This window comes from Diabrotica virgifera, chromosome 3, assembly GCF_917563875.1.
Source record: "Diabrotica virgifera virgifera chromosome 3, PGI_DIABVI_V3a".
NCBI lineage: Eukaryota > Metazoa > Arthropoda > Insecta > Coleoptera > Chrysomelidae > Diabrotica > Diabrotica virgifera.
The window spans coordinates 122557300-122582483 of record NC_065445.1 but is presented as its reverse complement, the minus strand read 5'-3'; the positions used below and the strand labels follow the sequence as shown (position 1 = coordinate 122582483).

Sequence of the window (25184 nt, the reverse complement as noted above, 5' to 3'; positions counted from 1 at the left end):
GATCTATTATAGATTATGGCTCAGTACTGTATGGATCGGCTAGTAAAAATATTTTAGGTCGCATAGATGTTTTTCTAAACACAGTATTGCGCTGTTGAATAGGTGCTATGAGATCTACCCCTATTGAACCACTCTATGTTGAAACAATGGAACCGCCGACTAAATTCAGAAGGGAATATTTCAGTCAAAAATTTCTTCTTAAGATCCGATGTTACAACACTTGTTTATATAAAGAAATTAGTACTTTAAATTATTTTGATTTAACAAATAAATATTGGGCTCACAAAAACTCGCCACCGTTATGTGACGCATTTCGAAACACTGCGGATAATAATACTGAACTTGCAGTTGCAAATAAAGTGGTAGATTTCGAAGATTTCTTTGAGTTACTAAATCAAGTAGATATTATACAACCCAGTTATCATGAGCACTCTTTATTAAACAGTATTGTTTTAAACAACTACCTTACAAATTGGTCAAAATCTGTTTGTATTTATACAGATGCATCCAAAAGTTCAAATGGTACTGGTTGTGCGCCTTTTATATTCCAGATAAATTTATAGAAAAAATGTTTAAACTGCCCTCAAATTTCTCCATTTTTACTGCCAAGGCTGCGGCGGTATATGAGGCTTTAATTTATTTCAAATTGGCATCCTATAATTCCGCAGTAATTTTATCTGATTCATTATCTGTGCTTACTGCTATTCAAACACCTCACCTACCTTGTAGTACTTCTAATCCATACATTTTTTTAATAAAAAAAAATCTTATTTGAAATTAATAAACACACCCCAAAAATAAAACTTATGTGGATCAAAGCACATTCAGGACTTACACATAATGAGCATGTAGACCAATTAGCTAAAAATTCCCTCATCCATGGAACATTAACCAAATATCAGCCCTGCATTCTAGATGCTTTTGCTTGTTTAAGAACTGAACAGATGAAGAGCTGGAAAACACACTGGGAAAGGTACTGTAACATTTCAACAACACAATACAGTTTGATACAACCGATTATTCCAGAAAAACCTTGGTATAAGAATTTCACCCTCCCTCGCAAATACATATCCACCATCAGTAGAATTAGATTTGGACATGCATGTTATCCTGCACATTTATTTAAAATAAACATATTAGATTCGAATATTTGTCAAGAATGTGAGGTTAAAAGTGACTTGAACCACATATTTTTTGAATGCAAAAAGCATGAACACCTAACCAATCACCTAATTAAAAGAATTATAGACCAGAACATCCCACTCCCTGTAAATATTCTCTTTATTCTGTCACTGAATAAAAAGAAAATTTTTGACTGTTTGGTATCTTTCTGGTCGGATAGTAAAATATTATTGTAATTAGTTATAAGTATTTGTAAAATATGTTTAAAAAAATATAAAAAAAAATAAAAAGAAAAAAAAATTAAAAAAAAAACATGAAACAAAAAAAATAAATAAAAAAAATTAATAAAAAAAAATATTAAAGAAAAAATCACTAAGAGGATTTAAACCTCCGCGGGGATGAACCGGGTTGACATCCTATCATAGTGACAAAAAAAAACAAAACAAAAAACAAAACAAAAAAAACTAAAATAAGATACAAAAAAGAATGCATTTATTTTAATATTAAGATTAATATTTTTATTTGTAAAATGTATACACTATGTGTTCTTGATAAACATTAAGTAATATAATATATTTATATTTATTAACATAGTATGTACATTAGCTGTAATGAGTAGGTAAATAAGAAGTAAAAAATTGTAATAATATTATAATAACCAAGTTTCACTAATTGGCAATATCTTTAATACATTTACTTTTGATTGAGACTGGCTGAATGACCATAGTCCAAGCCAAAAAAGAAAAAAAAAATATTTGTTTATGTCAACATATCCCATCGTTTAGTAATAGAGCCCAAAAATACGTATTCTCATTGTAATAGAATAAATGAGTTGTATTCCGTACATCATTTCAACCACACGAAATTAAAGTTTTCCTTGATTTTTAAAGATCAATTGTTGAAGATGGATAATAGTTATGCTGGTAAGTGTTCATTTTTTCTAATCCAATAAATCTATCTGATAATCAAACAATATTAAAAAAAGTTTTTATGATGAACGAAGGAAATTTTCTTCGTTTTGAAACTTTGGAAGGGTGGCAATTACTTGTACCCGGGCTAAATTTTTTATATGTCATAGCTGCATCTTTCCTATTAGTATATATACACTCACCGGCACAAAATTCCGCCGCCCAAAATTTTTGATTAAGTTTGATAATTTATAACTTTATTATTTGTACTCCGATTTTCAAGATTCTTGCATCAGTTTGTAGGTACATGTATGGATATCGTTTGGTATTATTCCGGTAACACAAAAATTTTGCTTGCATGGCATTATACAGGGATGAATAGAAGCGTTGTATTTTCTCCTAACTTTAAAACATTCTGTGGAAAAATGGAAGGGCTGGTTTTGTTTCATAGTCGTGTCATATTATTCCGGAGACATCACTAAAATTTTGTTTTTTGAATTAGGTATCCGAATATCTCTTTTCTTGTAAGAGCTGTACCATTTTTTGTAAATAAAAACACTGATTGACTCATAAAATAGAGGTTGGATTGATAAGATTAGAATGGCCCGCATGCAGCCCAGATCTCAATCCTATTGAGCATTTATGGGATGAATTAAAAACAGCTATTCGCCGTCATCGTAGGCCTCCAGAAAATTTGGTACAATTATGGCCCTGGTAGAGGAGTATCGGGCTATTCCCCGTGCAAGGATAACACATCCTTATTCGATACCAAACAGATTACCAGCAGTCGTTGCTGCAAGAGGTGGACATACCCGCTATTGAATTTTTTTGTTTTGTTGTTAATTTTGTTTTGTTAACTTTAGTGCGTTTAATATTTTTAATTAAAAAAACCTTCAAATCGGTGTTTTTATTTACAGCTCTTACAAGAAATGAGATATTCGGATAATTCAAATAACAAAACCTTAGTGATACCTCCAGGATAATACAAAAGGAGTATGAAACAAAATCAGCTCTCCAATTTTTCCACAGATTTTTTTAAAGTTGGGAGAAAATACAACGCTTCCATTCACCCCCGCATAGTGCCATCTAAGCAAAAATTTTTGTTACCGGAATAATAACAAACAACAACAATACATGTACCTACAATCTGATGTAAGAATCTTGAAAATCGGAGTATAAATAAGAAAGTTATACAGGGTGTCCCGGAAAATAGTGCGTTCCTTAAAGGTGTGGGTAGAATGCACCATTTAAAAGAAAACTTTCTTATAAATTTTTTTTCTAAAGTCATCTGTTGCCCCAAAAAATTAAAATAATGTATTTTACTAAAATTTACATTTGGCAACACGGCAGTTTTATTTATTTTGACACAGCTTAGATAAAAATATACAAATTGTAAACACAAACAGTCATATCATAATCACCTGTAACCCCAGAATAGGTACATCCTATTGTTGTGATATTGTCATGATTTCGATAGCGAGTATCATGATATTATGTTAATTACGTTTAGTGCAAGATTTACAGCAAGGCTATTTACCTCCAAGTAAAATAAGATCTTCAGAGAACCCGAATTTCTGTGTAAAGTGTTATGTGCAGATAAAGTTTATTTTTACGAATGGTGTGTTTAACTTTCGTGGTTGACAAAAGTAGGTATGAATTTGTGGGCTGGGAATATTTTTTATAATCATCTAATTGAACCATTCGAACTTCCCAGAAGATTGAATGGAGAAATGCAGGTACTCAAATGTTTGCAACATGTTCTATCGATGCTTCTTGAAGACGTAGCTTTATTGTAATAAAAAATTTTTATGTAAGTTAAAACACTATACAAACCTTATTTATTAGATATTTAATAAACACAAATATTATGCTGTTTTTCTATTACTGTTATCAGTATTTTATCAATGTATATTATGCCTATGATCGATGATTCATGATAGTTGAGTTACAGTAAAATTATTTTAGCACAGAAGGAACGCAGCGCTGCCGGCTGTATTTGCTTTTCTGTGGACATTAATCAAATGCATTAAAATTAATAAATTATTTTTTTGAAAACGGTTGACTTAACAAAAAAAATTTATTAGACTTTTTTGCTCTAAATGGTGCACTTAGCCCATACCTTGAAGGAACGCACTATTTTCCGGGACACCCTGTAGATTGTTAAACTTAATGAAAAATTTTGGGTGGCGGAATTTTTTGCTGGTGAGTGTATATTTTAAAAAAAAACCTTTTTACCACATAGTGGTGTAAGGCGACAATACATTACATACAATACAATACACTATGTTACATTATAATACAATACAAAAACAATTTAGGACTTCTTAATTAGAAATCGAACGAGTCGTACGCTTAAATCAAACTCCACAATAAAACTAGTTTTTAAGTGTTAAAAAGCAACAAAGTAATTCTAGTTTTACGTATAGAGTGAATCTAAGTGATTGTTCTTACGGTAAGTACAAAAACTGTGAGTACAAATTATTATTTAATCCAAATAATTAACATTTACGCTAAATCCACGTAGATAGTAATCAATTTTGGATATAAAGCAACAACTTTTTATATTAATACCTACCTGCTATCAGTTCTGCTATCATAGGGACAGGAGCGTACTTTTAAAATTTGTCGATGACAATAATAATTGAAAATGGATAGTTTTCCGCCTCTTGGGGCTCCTAATCAAGAACTGGAGCATAATATACCAAATACAACTATGAAACAATCTTTTGCCACTGTCACAAATCAAAATTTACCTAAATTCCCGTTAAAATCACAAGCAGTAGTTTTTCCTGCTTTGGAAAATACAAAGTTGGAAGAATATTTGTTTGCAGTTGGTGATTTAATGCATCCCAAAAATGTTCTTTTCTTCTCTAGAATGTCAAATGGTCGAATTTGTATTTACCTAGCAAGCGAAATTTTAGTTAACAATTTTCTACAAATTAATAAGGGAATAATAACTGTAAACCACCAAAAAATTCAGGGTCGTAGATTAATATCACCAAATGAAAGATTATTGATATCAGGTGTTTGTCCTTCAATCCCTCATTCAATAATTATTGAAAATGAACTTTCCAATTTGGGATTAAATTTGGTATCTCCAATAAATTTTTTAAAAATTGGTACATCAAATCCTAATTACAAACACATTTACAGTTTCAGAAGGCATACTTTTATTTCTTCCCCTGTCTCGCCAATACCTGACTCAATTGTAAATTACTCTTCTTGTAATGGAGAAAGATTTATGTACTATTTGCAGACATGCGGGACATTCGGCTGAAAATTGTCCAACTGTTTCGAAAACCCAAACATCTCAAATGCAAAATGCTGCTCCAGCTACTTCAACTGATCCAATAAACAATGAATACATTCCAACTGCTTCAACCGCTCCAACTACCTCAACTGATCAAATAAACAATAAAAACATTCCAACTGCTTCAACCGCTCCAACTACCTCAACTGATCAAATAGACAATGAATACATTCCCCAAACGCAAACTATATCTTCGTTTACTCCTACACTATTGACTAAACCTAATATTCATATTTTACCCGCTACTAATGCTACACAAAGTACTGACACCCAACAAATATCACACGATCCTCCTTCAAACAAACGAACTATTTCTGAAATTATAAGCCCTCTACCAAATGATACTCCAAAAAATAGCTCCTCCTTTCCAGCTCCAAAATTAAAAAAGCCAAAGTCTTCAATCACAGATATAAGATCAATTCAAGTACTGGAAGATATAAAAAATTCAGCTAAACTAATATATGACGATACTTCAGTAACACATTCAATATCTTATGAAACATTAGTAGATATAATGGAAAATGTTCATGGTACCCCTGACCCAATAAGCTTAATAAAAACTTATACAAATGATCCCGAAAGCCTATTGAATCTTGTTAAGTCAACTACACGAAAATTTACCAAATAAGAAATCAAAAGCTAGATGCACTAGACTTCGAAACAAAATACTTAAATTCATACTACCAGACACAAACACCGAATTTGGTGGATGCTTTTAAAACCATAGATGGAGTGGGAGCAGCAGTTATGTTCAATAAAACTAAAATAGTAATTAAACTCCCGAAGTTAACTTACATTTACACAGCCGAGTTAACCGCCATCCTCAACGCAATAAATTTTGTGGTAGAAAATAATATGAAAAATCCTGTCATTACGGATTCCCTAAGTTCAGTAACTGCCTTAAATGACCTATATCCACGACATCCAAGTCTAGTGCTTATTAAATCAGCATTACACCAAATGCAAACTATAAATATCAATGTCAACTTTGTATGGATTCCGTCACATATCGGGTTTTCTGGTCATGAAGAAGCAGTAACAAGCACGGAAGCTGTAGAAATCAGAAGCATTTCACATCTAAATGTAAAACCTGTAGTCAAGAACTTGGTAATCAATATTTGGCAGACGAAATGGAATCAATCAACATTCAAAGTACGAGAAGTAAAACAGTTGATACTACCTTGGAAATCAACCCCAAATAAGCGATTACATCAAACCATTCTCTATCGTCTGAGAATAGGCCACACCGCCATCACCCATAAACATCTGTTAGCTGGAAAGTGAAGTAAAATCACAGTGCTACGTATGTGATATTGTGCTCAGTGTTCGCCACATTTTACTGGAGTGTCCTCTCTATTGCATGGAGAGGCTTCAATATAAACTACAAGACACCGTAAAGCAATATTAAGTGACGGAACTGATATGAACAATTTGACATCATACTTGTATTCTATACTAATCTACTAAATAAATTGTATACTTTTAATTGTACTGCGCCAATGACCCTTTGAGGTTGAGGCATAAATAAATAAAAAAAAAACAACTTAATTTTAAATTTAACTAATAACTGCTATACATTTATATTATGTACAAATTTGGCCCATTCCTTCTTATTTCTAGCCAGCGTCCTTGCTTCTATCCACGTTGTTCCCATTTTCTCGATTATTTTGCCTAGTGATCTATCCCACGTTTGTCGTGGTCTACCTTTCTTCTTTGCGTTTTTGCCTGCCAAATTTCTTTCACCGGTTTTGTCTGATCCATTCTCTGAAGGATGACCCCACCAACTGAGTTGCCTTCTCTCTATAAATTCTAACGTTGACTCGATTTCCAAATCTTCTCTTATTTGAGTGTTCTATCTAGTCTATCTCTTTTGGTAACTCCTCGAACTCGTCTAAGGTATTTTATTTCTACTGCCTGTATTTTACTCTTTTGTCGTTCTGTTAGTACCCACGACTCGCAACCAAAGGTTAATACAGGTCTATATATTGACTTGATACCTTACACCGTTAGGTAGAAAGGTTTAGATTATATATATATATATATATATATATATATATATATATATATATATATATATATATATATATATATATATATATATTGACTTGAACACATTAATTTTTGTTTTTCCTGTTATTTCTTTTTTATTTATGAATTTATTGCTCATTGCATGGCATAGGTTCATTGTTTTTTGAATTCTATTATTAATTTCTGTTTCCTGTCTTCCGTTGTCTTCTAATTCTACTCCTAAGTATTGGAATGTTCCCCCATGACCACATAACTTTTGTTTTATTTTTATTAATTGTCATTCCTATGCTCCTTCTGAAATGTCTACTCTTCTTAAATTTCTATAACCCACATGCATTTTTTCACTGTTACTTTACTTTCTTTAATTATCTCATCCATGTAAATTATAAACAGTGTTGGACTTAATCCTCCTCCTTGTCTTAGTCCCTCGTTCGTAGTAAATGGTTTTGATGTTCTCGTTTGGCTGGTGATATAATTCACATTGTTGTTGTAAATGTTCTTAATTACCCTTATCATTTTGTTACTTATACCTCTCTTCTCTAATATTTCACATAATTTTTGCCTTGGTACCGTGTCAAAAGCCTTTTCAAGATCTATGTAAGCAATATACATTTTTTTCTCCAGTTGCTGATATTTTTCTATTATTTGTTCGATTGTAAATATATGATCCAGGGTGCTTCTACCTTTTCTGAAACCGACTTTCTCATTAATAATAATACTTATTATAACCTGCACACGCTTGCACATCATATTTTTTTAGTAGTAGCGTCCAAAGGTACGTATTTTTATTGTAATAAAATAAATCAGTTGAGTGCCGTACATCATTTTTTTCACACGAAATTAAAGTTTTCCTTAATTTATACAGATATTGTTGAAGATGGATAATATTTATGCTAATTTTTTCTAATTTAATAAATCTATCTGATAAAGAAACAATATTAAAAAAACGTTGTATGATGAACGAAGGAATTTTCTTCGTTTCGAAACTTTCAAATGATGGTAATGACTTGTACCCTTTTGTACCGGAGCTAAATTTGCTATATGTAATATCTGCACCTTTTCCTCTGATAATAAGACTTATTATAACCAACACACTCGAGCACAACGATTTTTTAGAAATTTGAAAATTTCTGTCTTGAATGCAGATAACTTTTTCTTAGCCATAAGAGCCATTTCATGGTACTGAAAACCACTGTATATAAAATACTTATACATAGTATGGAAGTTATCAAATCAGCATTAGTTCCACTTGGACCGCTTTCAAAAGAAGCTCAAGAAGCAAGGAACCAAGATTGCCGCAAGTTTCGGGAGCAATACACCAGAAATTGTTCACGTATTGTCACGACTACAGATTTACTTTTAATGTTGATCATAACATCTGATCCACTGATAAATAGCCTCAGAGAAATTCTAAACAAAAAAGCTGGTCAATTATTGTACCTATGATCTGTTCACAATTTCTTGAGAGCTTACTATAAGTTTGACCCTCATTAGAGAAGATAAGTAATATGAAATACAGAGAGGATAAGTAATATGATATAATAACAAAAGCCAACCTAAAACTCGCAGTTTAAAAGATGTTTTCGACTAACCCACCTTGTATCTGAAGGAATACAATAGAGTTGTAAAGCTGATAATCCGATTTTGGGTAAAAATTACCAACCAGTGTCGTAGAGTATATGAGTAAGACATTTATTTGAACTAAATAAAGAATATATTAATGTAAATTGTATTCTTGTTTCAATAAAATTTCTTTATTTTATTCAAAAATAAAAAGTTACTTGCAATTTGTAAAAGAAACATTTATTTAATTAATACCATAGAGGTAGGTATATATTAACATAGAGTGAGCCTACGCTCCGCGCTTCCTGACAAGATCTCATGGACTGGTTTAGTGCTATCTCTTTCTAGCACATTGTATCGAGAAACTAAAATGACATTTGGTGTGAGTATAGGCACGGAAAGGGAGGAATACCGTCGCAGCTTTACTATCCGTTAAAAGTGAAACAGCACTGAGCCAAATAAAAAAGATGGTGTCGTCACTTCGCTCTGAATGACAATATGTCTATGATAATATATAAGTATATGATTAATACCTATTTTTGCTTGTCTGGAGCTTGATATATTTTTATCTGACCACATTTTTGTTAGACTATGACCTGAGTTTACCCACGTTTCTTCCTGATAGTAGATTGGCCTTTCTTTATCCCGGAATTTTCGTATGAATCTTAGATAATTTCTTGTCCAACATATTATCTCTTCCAGGTCGATCAAAAGTGATTTTTGGTCTGATTTCTCCCACCAGAAATTTAATTCTTTTAAAACTTGCCACAATTTGGTTCGTCCGATATGAGGCAAATCCGGGTCGTCTATAACATCTTGTTTAAGTTGTTAATTTTGTTTAAGTTGGGTAAGTATTTCTTTTTTGAAAAAAAAATCCGAGAATTTTCCTTCGAATACCCTTTTTGACAAACTCATCAATTTTAATAAGCTTTTTCCCCTCTTTAATTGTTCGTTTGTATTTGGGTTAGCTATACGTCGATTTTTTCTTTCTGATAGGAACCTGTAACTGCATTGTTGACTCCCCTACGCCCGTCATGTTGGCACAACTCTCGATTATGTTCAGAGCAGTGTTTCTGGGATTCCGAGAAACTAGAACATGGTGAACGTTCAAGATAATAGTCTTCTCTCAAGGTGAATATACAGACTTACTGACTGTACGCAACAGTACCGGTGTAAAAAACCTCCGCCTATGATTTTACTACTTTTACGACCGTTTTATGACTTTGAAGCAAATTTGTGCTCTCAAGAATATATGAACGGACCATAGAGGTTTTAAAGTTGATTATAGCTCCTACAGTAGAGTCTCAACCTCTGTCAAGTCTACTTCAAAATCAGACGAATATTTATTTATATATTTATGTATTTGTATTATAGAATATAGAAAAACTTTTGTTTTTATTTTTTATTTATTTTCTAGGCTTCTAGAACTCTCTGATTCAGTTTTTAACTAATAAAAATGATTTATTTTATTATCAAATTATATTTTGTTGCTCGATACAAATGTAAATATGATGAAAAATAATTTTGTCCACCTAGTTTGTTATAATCGACACACTGTGTGTCCGTGGAGTGGAAGGTTAAACAGTGTCTTCAATCTTCAATGTGGATCTACTATACTATACCACTGTAGAAATATTGAACGTGTTCAGGAAATATTGAGTGGTATTATTAATTCACAGATGTAAGAAATTGAGGAATCCCACATAATTTATCTAATATACAGTGAGCACGTAAAGGTTGGAATAAATTCATTTTTTCGTGAATGGGCGATTTTGGAAATAAATCCCAAAACAGGTCGATTTTTGTTTTTAAACTATGATTTTTGGCATTTATATTATACTAGTGACGTCATCCATCTGGGCGTGATGACGTAATCGATGATTTTTTAAATGAGAATAGGGGTCGTGTAACAGGCTATTTGATCCGCTATTCAGTAATATAAACATTAATACAATTATTTATACAGGGTGTACAAAATTTTTTTCTTAATATGTTAATTGACACAAAAAGAAGAATTTATGTAATTCTTTTAATTCAAAATACATGTTACTGCTGCCAGAAAAGAGAAAGAAGTTTTGAAAAATAAACATTGCTTTTCTCTTAAATTACATTTATTGTTCAAACTGCCAGGAGGCAGGTGGGTGGAAGCTTTAACATTGAATTTAAGCGAAAAAACATATTTATTTGTCAAATAAACATTTTTTTCCTTTTTTTCTGACAGCAGTAACATGTATTTTGAATTAAATAACTTATATACATTCTCTACTTTATACTTTATATATACTTTAAACAGTTTATTTATATTTTATTTAAATATTAAACTAATTTTAATACTTACTACTTCTCAAAAAATTTTATTAAAACAGTGCCAAAAATTAAAATAATAAAAGAATAAAACACACTCAAACAAACACATTGAAAAATGCCACAAATGATTTCTGAACAATGTAGGAAAATTTTTTAACTAAATACGTATTTTCTGAAAAAAAAAATTATGTAATAAATAAACTTACAATCATAAAATGTATAAAAAAAATATAAAAATAAAAGTTTCCATTGGGGTTCGAATCTGCTTATCAGCGCAGTTAGTATTGAAATTCATTCACCTTAAACTTTTACCCACGGAGGGAGACCATGTGTCATCATGTGCGAAGATCAACTAACTAAACGGATTAAACTTTTGACGGTTCTGAATTTAACCAAATTATTTTGATTTTGAATTGAAATTATTTATAATTGAAAGAAATATTAACATACAACAAAACATAGAGTAAGAAAACAATATATTAGGTGAATATTGATAGAAATTTTGATGGTAATCAAATTATGTAAATCAAAGCATTACATACTACTTTGGTAGGTTCTTTTTAAAATTTACAAATAGCAAGGTACCTATGAAATTTTTTATTAGGATACTGAAACATTTACAATTATTACGTACCTGTCGATTTTAAAAACTATTTAAAAAGTCACAAAGTCACATCACAACAATAAAAACTAATGTATAGGGTGAGGCAGATAAAGGGTGTATTAGAAATATCTCGAAAACTAAAGGTAAGAGAATCATGAAAATTGGAATACAGGGGTTTTTTAGAAATGAACTATTTAATGAAAATATTTTGGTCTCTTTGCTACTTCCGGTTATACCGGAAGTTGATAGTAACTTCGTTTTTTTTTAATGAGACAATCTGTATATTTTTACATTTTTGAATTCTGCTCGATGTATTCTTTCTTAAAATATGTGGTTTTGTAATATTATACAGGGTAGTTTAAAAGATAATTTTTATAAATTTTGTAGCAAACTTTACCCACTGTAGAATTGTACTCATTTGATATCAAAAACTTCATTTATGTTCAAGTGATTTTTAATATAGTCTATTATTACTAAAAATTATTAATATAGCGAAATGTTTAATTTTAGTATACAGAGTTGGTCGAAACTCGGAATGAGTATTTTCTGAGTTTTCTTAAATGGAACACCCTGTATTTTAATATTGTAATGGAATTATATTTTATAGTACTTTTTTATTTATTAAGCATTCCCTATACCTAACTGCTTTAATTTGTAAGTTATTCGTAGTTCTTTAAGCCAAACATGAATTTCAACAAAAATTACGTGAAATTTTATCAGGTTTGCCGTGAAAATATTCAATCATAAATAATTTTTTGAAAATAAATACATGTTAATCTAGAATCTAGAATGATCCTTAATTTATTAATATTGGATGAGATACCAAAATGCCTACGTTGTTAAGATTGTTGGTGCATAAAATATCGATAAAAAGAAACCATATTCTACCTAGTTGGCTATGGCTTTGACACTAAACTTGATTAAACATTAGACATTGTATTATTTTTATAGTTCCAGTTGCTTTGTTATCATTACTAATATAAATTTTTGTAAAGGGGAACTGATTAGTGAAGTTTTTGTTCTAGGAGAGTACAACAAAAATGTACTACTAGCAATAAGAATTTATCATCTGCAACTCCCTGATAGACGACAAACGTGAAGAGACACTTTTCAAAGTTTACTAGAATAGTTTCGACGTACTAGACACTCAGATTACGAGAACGTTCATACTAATATGCAGATTCTCAGTGACACTAACATTTAATTCATCTTAATCATTTACAATAGTTTTTGTTCGATCAGATTTCTCGTAATCTAAATGTCCAGTTCGTTGAAACCGCTCTATAGTAAATTTTGAAAACTTTCTCTTTTTGATTGTCATCTACCATGGAATTGCTGATGATAAATTATTATTGCTAGTAGCACATTTTTATTTGTTATAGTCTCATAGAACAAAAAAACATCTGAATCAGTTCCTAATTAGAAAAATTCATATTAGTAATGGTAGCAAAGCAACTGGAACTTCAAAAATAGTAGAATGTTTAAGCATAGCAAATGTTTAAGTATATTTAGTGTCAAAGTCATAGCCATAGCCAACTAGATAGAATATTGTATGTTTTTATTAATATTAAACACACCAACAATCTTAACTACGTAGGTAGTTTGATATATCAACCAGTATTAATAAATTAAGGGTCAGTCGAGATTAATATGTGTTTATTTTCGAAAAATTATTTATGATTGAATATTTTCACGGCAAACCTAATAAAATTTCACGTATTTTTTGTTGCAATTAATGTTTGGCTTAAAGAACTACGAATAACTTACAAATTAAAGCAGTTAGGTATAGGGAATGCTTAAGAAATAAAAAAGTACTATAAAATATCGTTTGATTACAATACAAAAATACAGGGTGTTCTATTTAAGAAAACTCAGAAAATACTCATTCTGAGTTTCAACCAAAAATTAAAATTAAAAATTTAGCTATACTTACAATTCCTAACAATAGTAGACTATAAATTTATAAATAGATTTATAAATCACTTCAACATAAATGGAGTTTTTGATATCAAATCAGTACAATTCTACAGGGTGTGAAGTTTGCCAAAAAATTTATAAAAAAACGTAATTAACTTTTAAACTACCCTGTATAATATTATAAAACCTCATATTTTAAGAAAGGAGACATCGAGCAGAATCCAAAAATATAAAAATATACAGGGTGTTCCATTAAAAAAAAACGAAGTTACAATCAACTTCCGGTATAACCGTAAGTAGCAAAGAGACCAAAATATTTTCATTAAATAGTTCATACCTCAACACCCCTGTATTCCAATTTTCATGATTCTCTTACCTTTAGTTCTCGAGATATTTCTAATAGGCCCTTTATCTGCCTCACCCTGTACACAACATTAATTTGTTTATCCAAAATCTCCATATTGAACAATTATTGACAGATGATTTTAACACCCAATCAGATCCCGTATAACGTTTATACCATACTGTCTGTGTGCGCATGCGCGCAGTATTACGAAATTTTACTCTCAATCGCGCCTAAAAAAGTATAACTTCAAAAATGAAATTATTCCAACATTTACCTGCTCACTGTATAAATAAAGAACGAAGAACAGAATAATAATAATTGTAACACTTACGTTGTACAAATGTATTCCAGGACATCATCAAGTGCAGTTAAATCGTGTTTGTTACGACAAAGTGATATCAAGAATATAACTAAAGATTTTCTCTCTGATTTTTCACTTTGTATTTTGTCTTTAATTATACCAATAGCTCTATAAAGTTCGTAATATTCCAAGAACCTTGTATATTTTCCTCTGTAGTTAAGTTCTGCCCACGTAGGGAATATATTTGTTGGAGCATTAAGTTTTACGAGCCAATAATGATCCAGATGCAATAATAATTTATTTAAATCAACGTCTGAATATTTTTCAAAACAAGTCTGTGTAAAAATTTCCCATTTTCTTTTTTTAGGATAGTATTTGAGCCATCTGTCAATAGCTGTGAAATTTATATTTATTAATTCTAGCGGGAATTTCTTCTTCATTACTGGATCGAAATCTCGCCCTAACTTCCTTATAAAAATTGATGTGTTAAGAATAGGTAAGTAATGTTGTAAATCAAATGGTATTCCCTCTCCAAAGGAGTTCATTAATATTTTAGACATCCTTTTGCCAAATTTAGATATCCTAATTTTTTTACATTGTTCAAGTTTAAGTATAAGTTTGGGATTTTTCTTTGCAATGTGATTTAATACAATTTTATCATTGTAACTGAAAGATGTAAGACAATTGATGTGATTTAAGTACAATAGAAAGAGATCTTCACATTTATCATATAATTGTAATACTTGAACTGTTCTTAATTTCAAATCATTTTCTTCAATTACGGACTGTATTTTAAAAACGCTACACTTTATTAGTATAGGAAGTGCCAAAGAAATACCATACCTGAAAATAAGTTTCATTAGCACTAATAAATCTTTAAAAATTGTTTAAAACAATAAAATAGGATAGCAAAATTTACCAGCAATGGTCATACTGAAACCTACAAAATATCATATTCCCTAACTTAGTCCTGTAGCCGCGGGGGGGGGGTACAACGGCCTCCTTCATTCAGATGGACTTACCCAAGTTTTTTTATGTATAATTTTTTGGGTAACAGTTGATCCGGATGTCGATAAGATTGTTATAAACAAAGAACTTGAAGAATTACATAACAGCGATTTTTATTTGTTTTTTGTATTTTTTGGGCTATTCTAAGCAAAAAATTTTTTTATAAGTTTTTTCGTAGGATGCATAGTTTTCGAGATAAACGCGGTTGAACTTTCAAAAAATCGAAAAATTGCAATTTTTCAACCCGAATAACTTTTGATTAAACAATAAAATAGCAATTCTGCTTACCGCATTTGAAAGTTCAAGTTAAATTATATCAGTTTTGATTATTTGCACTGCTAAAAATTAATTTTTTTATGGTTAAACAAAGCTATAACCAAATAGGGTTTGATGTTTTCAATGCATCTCTCATTTAAAATCGGAAGAGTAGGCGCGTCTACAAACAAGCAATTTCTACGTAGCATGCATTAAAACGCATGCATTGTGCACGGGAAACACTAATTGTTAGACAATAAAAAAATTAACTTTTAGCCATGCAAATAATTTGACTGCACCGGACTTTGCACCGAATGCAAAACCGGTATAATTTGACTTGAACTTTCAAATGCGGTAAGCAGAATTGCTATTCTATTTATTAAACAAAAGTTATTCGGTTTAAAAAATTGCAATTTTTCGATTTTTTTAAGTGTTCAACCGCGTTTATCTTGAAAACTATGCATCCTACGAAAAAACTTGTAAGAACATTTTTGCATGGAATGACCCATTCCTCAAGTTCTATGTTTATAACAATCTTATCGACATCCGGATCAACTGTTACCCAAAAAATTTGTGTTCTACGGGCCAAAATACATAATAAAACTTGGGTAAGTCCATCTGAATAAAGGAGGCCGTTGTATCCCCCTGGCGACAGAACTAACTTGTATAACTCGTTTTTAAACTAGGAGGAGTAATTCAAAACCGCGCCGTAATGCTTGTTTGTAATTGGTCCAACCGCAGGCAAGTTTACTCCACTAAATTATGAAATTTTGTCACTATTGACATTTATGAAATTTTGATACTATTGATTTCGTTGAACCTTCATCGATTTTCACGAAAATTGGTGAGCAGATAAAGGATACCTCAAGAAACAAAAGTGACATGGTGGCAACTTGCACTTTTACTATTATTTTACTAAAAATTACCCCCAAAATCGATAGAGCAATAAATTCTAGGCCAAATTATTATACGGTGATGAGCGTGCTAATAACCGGCAAAATAACGCAAAAGATTGAAAACATAATAAGTTGTGAGATAAAAAAAGAATGTGTGTGTACTTTGTACGCACGTAAAAAGTTATACTTCTATTATATGATTTAAACGAAATTAATATACTTTTTATTTATATTTTGTTTAAATATTAAACTAATTTATACTTACTACTTCTCAAACATTTTTATTAGAACAGTGCCAAAAATTAAAATAATAAAAGAATAAAACACACACAAACACATTAAACAAGCCACAAATGATGTCTGAACATTAATTGTCGAAATTTTTTTTAACTAAATACGTATTTTCTGAAAATACAATTATACAGTGCTAGTCAAAAGTCCGTACCCCCCCTCGTATCTTTTGAACGGTTATACCTATAATAGTGAAATTTGGAGGGAGGAAATAAACGGACGTAAGCTTCTTAACTAGTCATGACAGATGACTTTACAGCGCCACTGTGACAGATAATTTTAAATGGGACCTTATGGCAAGTGATACCTCGTTTGAAAGGTATTGAAAATACCTATTCATTTATACTAATTTTGTTTGAGTTTAAGCTAATTTTGATGAAAAAATGAAATAAATATAAAATTGTAGCTTCGCATTTAATTAATAAAAATTCAAAATTCTGCCTATGATTACTTGTCAAAAGGGTTGAAGTTTACGTAAAAACTACTAGAAAATTGAAAAACGTCAAATTTTTTGACAAAGAAACCATAGGCGGACATTTGAATTTTTGTTAATTAAATGAGAAACTACAATATTATATTTATTTAATTTATTCACCAAAATAAAAATCCACCTACACCCAAAAAAATTAGTATGGCTGAATAGGTATTTTAAATACCTTTCAAACGAGGTATCACTTGCCATAAGGTCCCATTTAAAATTATAGGTCACAGTGGCTCTGTAACGTCATCTGTCACTATTACGTCACCTGTCATGACTAGTTAAGGAGCTTATGTCCGTTTATTTCCTCCCTCCAAATTTCACTTTTGTACGTATAACCGTTCAAAAGATAAGAGGGGGGGTACGGACTTTTGACTAGCACTGTATAATAAATATACTTACAATCATAAAATGTATTAAAAAAAACAAAAAAAAAAGTTTCTATTGGGACTCGAACCAGCGCTGATAAGAGCGGTTGGTATTGGAATTCATTCGCCTTCTCCGCTTAGCCACGGACACTATGTGTCATTATTTACGAAGATCGACTAACTAAACGGATTAAACTTGTGATATTTTGATATTTTGAAAATTGATCAAATTATTTTAATTTTGAATTGAAATGATTTAGAATTGAAAAAATACAACAAAACATAGAGTAAAAAAACAATATATTAGGTGAATATTGATACGAAATTTTGATGGTGATCAAATTATATAAATAAAAGTATTACATACTATGTATTTGGCAGATCAAATAGGTAGGTTTATACCCATGATACATTAACAATTATTACGTACCTGTTGCTTTTAAAAACTATTTAAAAGTCACTACAATATTATAAACTTTTTTGTTTCTGTCCTCACAACAATAAAACTAATATATTACACATTTGTTTACCTTTACCTTTACCTCCAAACCACAGCTGCCATATCGGATAATTTTTGACATGTCATTTGAACATCCAATCAGAACAAAGTTATAATGCGCATGCGCCGGGCTGATAGGTTTTAACATTAAAAAAATCACCCTCTATCGCCGGTAAAGAAGTATAACTTCAAAAAGAAATGAAACTAGTTGAGGTGGGAGATTTAGCGATAAAAACCTATAAACTTACATTATATTTATTGTTTCCCACCTTTAGACGTATCAGAGGAGTATGTCAACTAAAACTATCACTGTCACTAGGGCAGGGCGTTATTTTTCAAAATAATGCCCTAGGGCAGGGTATTAAATCATTTAACTGACTTCTAAATCAGGTCATTATTTGTCAAGTAATATACCAGTCGGACATTCATTAAATAAATCAATATCTACTTTATGAGTTAATAGGGATCGAAGATTTTAGTTTTTCGTGAACAAATGCATGTTTTAAAGCGGTTTTTCGTAAACAACTCAAAAACTATGTTTTTTAAAAAAAAGTTATGATTACAAAAATTGAAGCAAATAAAAAATCGAATAAATTTCTTACTTGAAAAATCTTTTTCCACCTACCTCTACCGAAAGTATACTTTTCTGGACCTGATTGTAGGGAGCAAAGTTGTACTTTTCCTCCCTAGGGAGGAAAATATTTAATTGACGTCATGGTATTTCATTCATGAAATATAACTTATTGACGCCCTGTACAATATCTATTTTCTATTACGTAAGAATCTATACATTTTAACGTTTATTTATAAAACACCCTATATTTTGCAGAATGGTAAAAACAGTAAATTGTTATTTTGATTTAACAATGTTTACATTAATAATTTGACTTATATTTGACAGTTGGCAGTTATATTGTACCTACTTGTTAGTTTTAGTTCTAATAAATTTTGTTGGTTAGTTACATAAATAAATTAAGTAAAAATGAAAAAATGACTTGTTATTTGGGGAAGGTGGAAAAACCATATGTATAACATGGGAGTAAAGTGCCTTTTCCTCCCTTGAATGATTACTGCCCTCCGCTACGCGTCGAGCAGTAAACTTCATTCTCGGGAGGAAAAGTAACACTTTCCTCCCTTTTTATACAAATAGCTATTAATATTACCTAATCAAAAGTGAGTTATACTTATATGTACCTAATGTATATATTTTTTTATTCAGTGTATAAAATGTAAGTAGGGGAGAGTTGAACAAAACCGGGTACCAGTGCAAAAACCGTCTGTATCTTTTGCTATGTTAGAGTAACAAATGTTTGCTGCAGATTGAAATATTCTCAAATGACTTAAGCTTGATATGCCAATGTCAATTTTTATAAATATTCTTAAATTTTTCATTTTTTTTTATTTTTATGAAAATATTGCAAAATACCCGGCTTTATCCAACCGGTATGATAAAACCGGGTAGTAACTTAATTACCATTGAAAAAGACTAATAGGCAGAGAATAAAATATTTATTGAAAGTATTTGAACAAAAATCGAAAATCTATGAACAGAACTCACAAGTAAAAACTTCATCTACATCATAATAGGCACTACAGGCTTCATGAGCCCATTTGGTGCAAGACACACATTTTATCCAGCCTTCCTTCGTCTTAGAATTTGAAAAAAGATCATTGTAATATAATAGACACGCATCGTCATTATTATCTTCTTCCTCCAAACTCTCAGAATCTACAATCGGTAATTTCGGAACCAATTTTGTTTTTGGTGCAGCCCTTTTTTTCTTTTTTTGTCCAGTTCATTTAGTTTTAATTTTTTTACGACCCAAGATTTTTTTTAATTCTTCCTACTAGCTTCTTCAATAGAAGAAGCCACATGTTGAAGTTAACTAAAAGCAAAAAACCACTGCAAAAACTGGAAGTAACAACAGGTCTGATAAAATCGGGTACCCGGTTTTGTCGATTTTTGGACTACCCGGTTTTGTCAAACTCGTAAACAAGAAATTAAATAGTATTTAAATTTTTAAGTTGTGAAATAATATTCAAAATTTTTGGCCAAATTAGGGGTAATATACTAGGTTACATGCATTAAATTTTTAAATGAATGTTAGTTATTCAGTAGAGGAGAAAACAATTATAAACTTACCTTAAAAATCGAGTTTGCTGCATTAAAAAACAGGTGATGTCTTACTGCTCCGGCACAGATTACTCAAATAAAGTAGAAATGAATACACGTGACTGTTGGTGGTAAAGGGACACTAATTTTAACATTTTCTGATAGATAGCAGCAGACAGTTAGAAGAATTAAGGGGTACCCGGTTTTATCAACCTATCCGGTTTTGTCCGACTCTCCCCTACCTATTCAAGCTTAAATAACGAGAAAACGCTGCATTTTATAAAATATACTTACTATAACACTTAGTTCTTGTTCAAAATGAAAATTCGATCCTTTATTAGTTTAAATTTTGATTTTTTGATAATGATAACTTTTTTGCAAAAACTTATCGTTTTTGAGTAATTTATGAAAAAACGCTTTAAAATTTAAAAATGCATTTTTTTCACGAAAAAATAAAATCTTTGATCTTTAAGTATCAATTTATTTTAATAACTCTAGATAACAAATTTTGCTTATAATGTGCCCCTCTATGAATTTCTGGTGTTATTTGTAATAAAATAATTTTCACTCACAAGAAAGTGTCGTATCCACCCCCAGGGTAAGGGCTAATTGGAACCATGTCACTTTTGTTTGTGGTATAGTTAGTGGTAAAATCTGAGGTAATAGTTGATTTTTAGTTTATTCACTGTAGTATTATACAAATTTGTTTAAAGCCATTATCAAGCAATTTGGTATATAAATAATGCTAAAAGCCTGATACAAACTTTGAGTTAACAACGAATTTAAATATAAAACGATAAATACATACTTTAAATAAATCTTGTCAAATAAAACATCCAATTTTTCTTCATTCCAACACCTCGCAATTTTTGGTATCAATTTCTTCTTTACACTAAATGACAAACAAGGCAGCAAATCGTTTACAAACCAATCAACTTCAATACCGTTAAAAGCGGATTCAACAAACCACTGCTGTTTTAAAATTTTACTTGTAAATATTTCATTTCCTTGTTGAAATATGTCCAAAAGTTCGTTTGTTCTTTTAAAATATATTAATGTTTCCAGATAAAATAACTGTTCTTGATAAGTAGTAGGTTTAAGACATTTTAAAGTACTGTCTAACTGTATTTCACTAGAAAATAATGATGGTGTACGTAGAAGCTTAAAAAAGTTTGCCTTTCTGTCGCCTATTAGATCTCCTTTTATGTTGTGGAATTCTGTTATAAAGTCAGTTCCTTCTTCCATTTTTCGTTTATGATCTGAAAATAAAGATATTATTCGAGTAGGTAATTATATCATGTACCTAGTATATGGAATTATAATTTTCTTTACAAAAATCACGTTTAATACTACCTACTTTTATAGACCAATCAAAGAGCAATCTGATCCCAAGAAAAAAAAATAAAGGATGAAAATTTGGGAATAGGTAGTTGAAATTGTCTTTTATTATATGTACTTATAAGAAAAAGTTTGCCATCCTACATCTCCTTATTTTACAAAAATTGGGAAATATCCCCTTCTCGGGGGTGAAAAAATATACATTCAAAATAAGGAACTGGATAAAATGACTAATTCTAAGCAACCCTTGCTCCATACAGTTTTTCAATATAAGTCAATACTTTTCGAGTTATTTGTGTTGACAAAAAACATGTTATTTTTTAAAATACCATATAATCCTTTATTAAAGGTATATTTGTTAAAATCCCTAAAAAGGGCTACATCACAGAACTAGTTTTCGATCGGATGACCGATCATTATCAGTGCGTACGTGAATCTAACATGCCAACCACCAAAATACAAAAATATGTGGGTAAAAACCCTTTACAATTGATCCTTCATGGGAACATAGATGAATAATGTGAACTTAAACATGGATGTCTAAAATATCCAGTGTATTATGCTCTAGACTCTAGGTACCATTGAGCTCGAAATTGACTTGTTCACATGATGACTATATGGTAGCAAGTTGACTACCTCAATGGTACCTAGAGCATATTACATTGGATATTTTAGACATACATGTTTAAGTTCACATTATTCATCTATGTTCCCATGAAGAATCAATTGTAAAGGGTTTTTACCCACATATTTTTGTATTTTGGTGGTTAGCATGTTAGATTCACGTAAGCACTGGTGATGATCGGTAATCCGATCGAAAACTAGTTGTGTGATGTAGCCCTATTTAGGGATTTTAACAAATATATATCTAAAATGGATAACCATTTTCAATTTCGTTGCAAAACGAAAACACAGCCGAACCATATTCTAGTCCAATCAGAGAGTGCTGCAAGCACCCCTACCGGTTTCGAAATTTATTAGTCTCTTATCAGTAGGCACATATGCTGCTCTCCCTGATCCAACCAAAACAAACCCCAGCGTGCAGTCCCGGATTGCAACGAACGAAATGGCATAGATGCCCTAGCGGCAACTGCTAGCAAAAAGACTAAGTTTTCACTCTAATGGCATATAAAACCGCATAATGCTATTCTACATCCCACCAGAATGAAAACAATGGGAACCTTCTCTGGTTACACCTACGAGGCTTCTACAATTTGCAAGCCATACGGATACTGAGACTAAGGAAGATGAGGGAATTCTACAATTTACAATTCACGTCCCATCTGCTCAGCGCGGTAAAGTTCCAACGAGAATGGTTCCCTTCATACTCCACACAGAGTAAATGTAAATCAAAAATGAATAACCATTTTCAATGGTTGGATCAGGGAGAGCAGCATATGTGCCTCCTGATGAGAGACTAATAAGTTTCGAAACCGGTAGGGGTGCTTGCAGCACTCTCTGATTGGACTAGAATATGGTTCGGCTGTTTTCGTTTTGCAACGAAATTGAAAATGGTTATTTATTTTTGATTTACATTTACTCTGTGTGGAGTATGAAGGGAACCATTCTCGTTGGAACTTTACCGCGCTGAGCAGATGGGACGTGAATTGTAAATTGTAGAATTCCCTCATCTTCCTTAATCTCAGTATCCGTATTTCTTGCAAATTGTAGAAGCCTCGGAGGTGTAACCAGAGAAGGTTCCCATTGTTTTCATTCTGGTGGGATGTAGAATAGCATTATGCTGTTTTATATGCCATTTAAGTGAAAACTTAGTCTAAAAAGGGGTAGTTCCCTGGATTGGCTGTATACCTTATAGTTAAACAAACTGGAACATGAAGTAAAAACCACTTCTATGTAAAAGGTATATTTACTAAAAATTTTTTTTAGAATCCAAATGGATTCAATAAAATGAGTTCATCAGAACGTTTTCAAACCTATCGGTCCATCATCAGTGAATCTAAAATCAAATAAGTAATCCCACTATTAAAATTGAAAAGATGGTTGAAATTGTGAAAGTTAAAAATGTGGTTATGATTACTTACTTGAATACTTGCAAAATAGCCCCAGAACCAAACAATGGTTGTGATTATAAATAAATCTACATTATGTTGAAATAAATTTAAAATGGCTAAACGCCGATGTTCAGGGATTAAACCTCTGGGAACATGGTGAAACTCTACCCGAGGACCCAATCAACCATCTTCGGTCAACGATGACTACTAAGAGTCAAAGCTATGTAAGGAAATGCTTGATGTGACATTGACAGTTGAGGAAGAAGGTAGTCGATTTTCAAGGAAATTTAAAAACAAAGTCATGATCCAAGACGAAGATATAGTAAAGATTTTAATATCTGAAAATGTCTGTTAATTAAATCTATTGTTTTTAAAAATTAAAAGAAAATGTGTTTTACAAAATAAAAATTATTTTAACTGTAGGTAACTACAAATTGACTGTATCAAATAAAATAAACCTGATCAAAAAATTTCAATATGATAAAGTGAGCTGATTAGTAGTAATGACAGAAATAAAATTAAATAAGTGGTGATATAGAAGAAGTTTTAAATTTTGAAAAGGGATATTATTATATCAAGACATCTATATGTCCACAGTATGTGTATTGATGGTTGTATAGGTAGAAGGGAAATTTTTATTTGGATGTAGGTGAAAATTAAAAACTTAAATAGATTAGAGTTAAGATATAGTCAATCTGAGAGTAGAAAGTATGATTCAGGAATGCAATTATTATGGAACAATTTTTATGAAATTGAGAAAATTCTTGTGACAAACTGGTGAATGTGTAAAATTGATAATAAATAATTGTAGGATAAAAACTTAGTCTTTTTGCTAGCAGTTGCCGCTAGGGCATCTATGCCATTTCGTTCGTTGCAATCCGGGACTGCACGCTGGGGTTTGTTTTGGTTGGATCAGGGAGAGCAGCATATGTGCCTCCTGATGAGAGACTAATAAGTTTCGAAACCGGTAGAGGTGCTTGCAGCACTCTCTGATTGGACTAGAATATGGTTCGGCTGTGTTTTCGTTTTGCAACGAAATTGAAAATGGTTATTCATTTTTGATTTACATTTACTCTGTGTGGAGTATGAAGGGAACCATTCTCGTTGGAACTTTACCGCGCTGAGCAGATGGGACGTGAATTGTAAGTTGTAGAATTCCCTCATCTTCCTTAGTCTCAGTATCCGTATGGCTTGCAAATTGTAGAAGCCTCGGAGGTGTAACCAGAGAAGGTTCCCATTGTTTTCATTCTGGTGGGATGTAGAATAGCATTATGCTGTTTTATATGCCATTAGAGTGAAAACTTAGTCTTTTTGCTAACAGTTGCCGCTAGGGCATCTATGCCATTTCGTTCGTTGCAATCCGGGACTGCATGCTGGGGTTTGTTTTGGTTGGATCAGGGAGAGCAGCATATGTGCCTACTGATGAGAGACTAATAAGTTTCGAAACCGGTAGGGGTGCTTGCAGCACTCTCTGATTGGACTAGAATATGGTTCGGCTGTGTTTTCGTTTTGCAACGAAA

At 31.3% G+C, this 25184-nt stretch overlaps 2 protein-coding genes across 6 annotated transcripts in view; both read right to left on the bottom strand.

Annotated features, from left to right (window-relative positions):
- The window catches only part of LOC126882069 (uncharacterized), a 550590-nt gene that overhangs the window by 263704 nt on the left and 261702 nt on the right, over positions 1 to 25184 (bottom strand). The gene's annotated exons all lie outside the window — the stretch shown is intronic.
- LOC126882068 (uncharacterized) overlaps positions 1 to 25184 on the bottom strand; it is a 61226-nt gene that overhangs the window by 23657 nt on the left and 12385 nt on the right. For both annotated transcript variants that reach the window (XM_050646891.1, XM_050646890.1), the window contains exons 2-3: positions 21123 to 21573; positions 14437 to 15249 (exon numbers count right to left, since the gene is read on the bottom strand). In XM_050646891.1, the coding sequence (XP_050502848.1) occupies positions 14437 to 15249; positions 21123 to 21559 (1250 nt within the window). In that variant the 5' untranslated portion in view covers positions 21560 to 21573. The remainder of the gene's footprint in view (positions 1 to 14436; positions 15250 to 21122; positions 21574 to 25184) is intronic.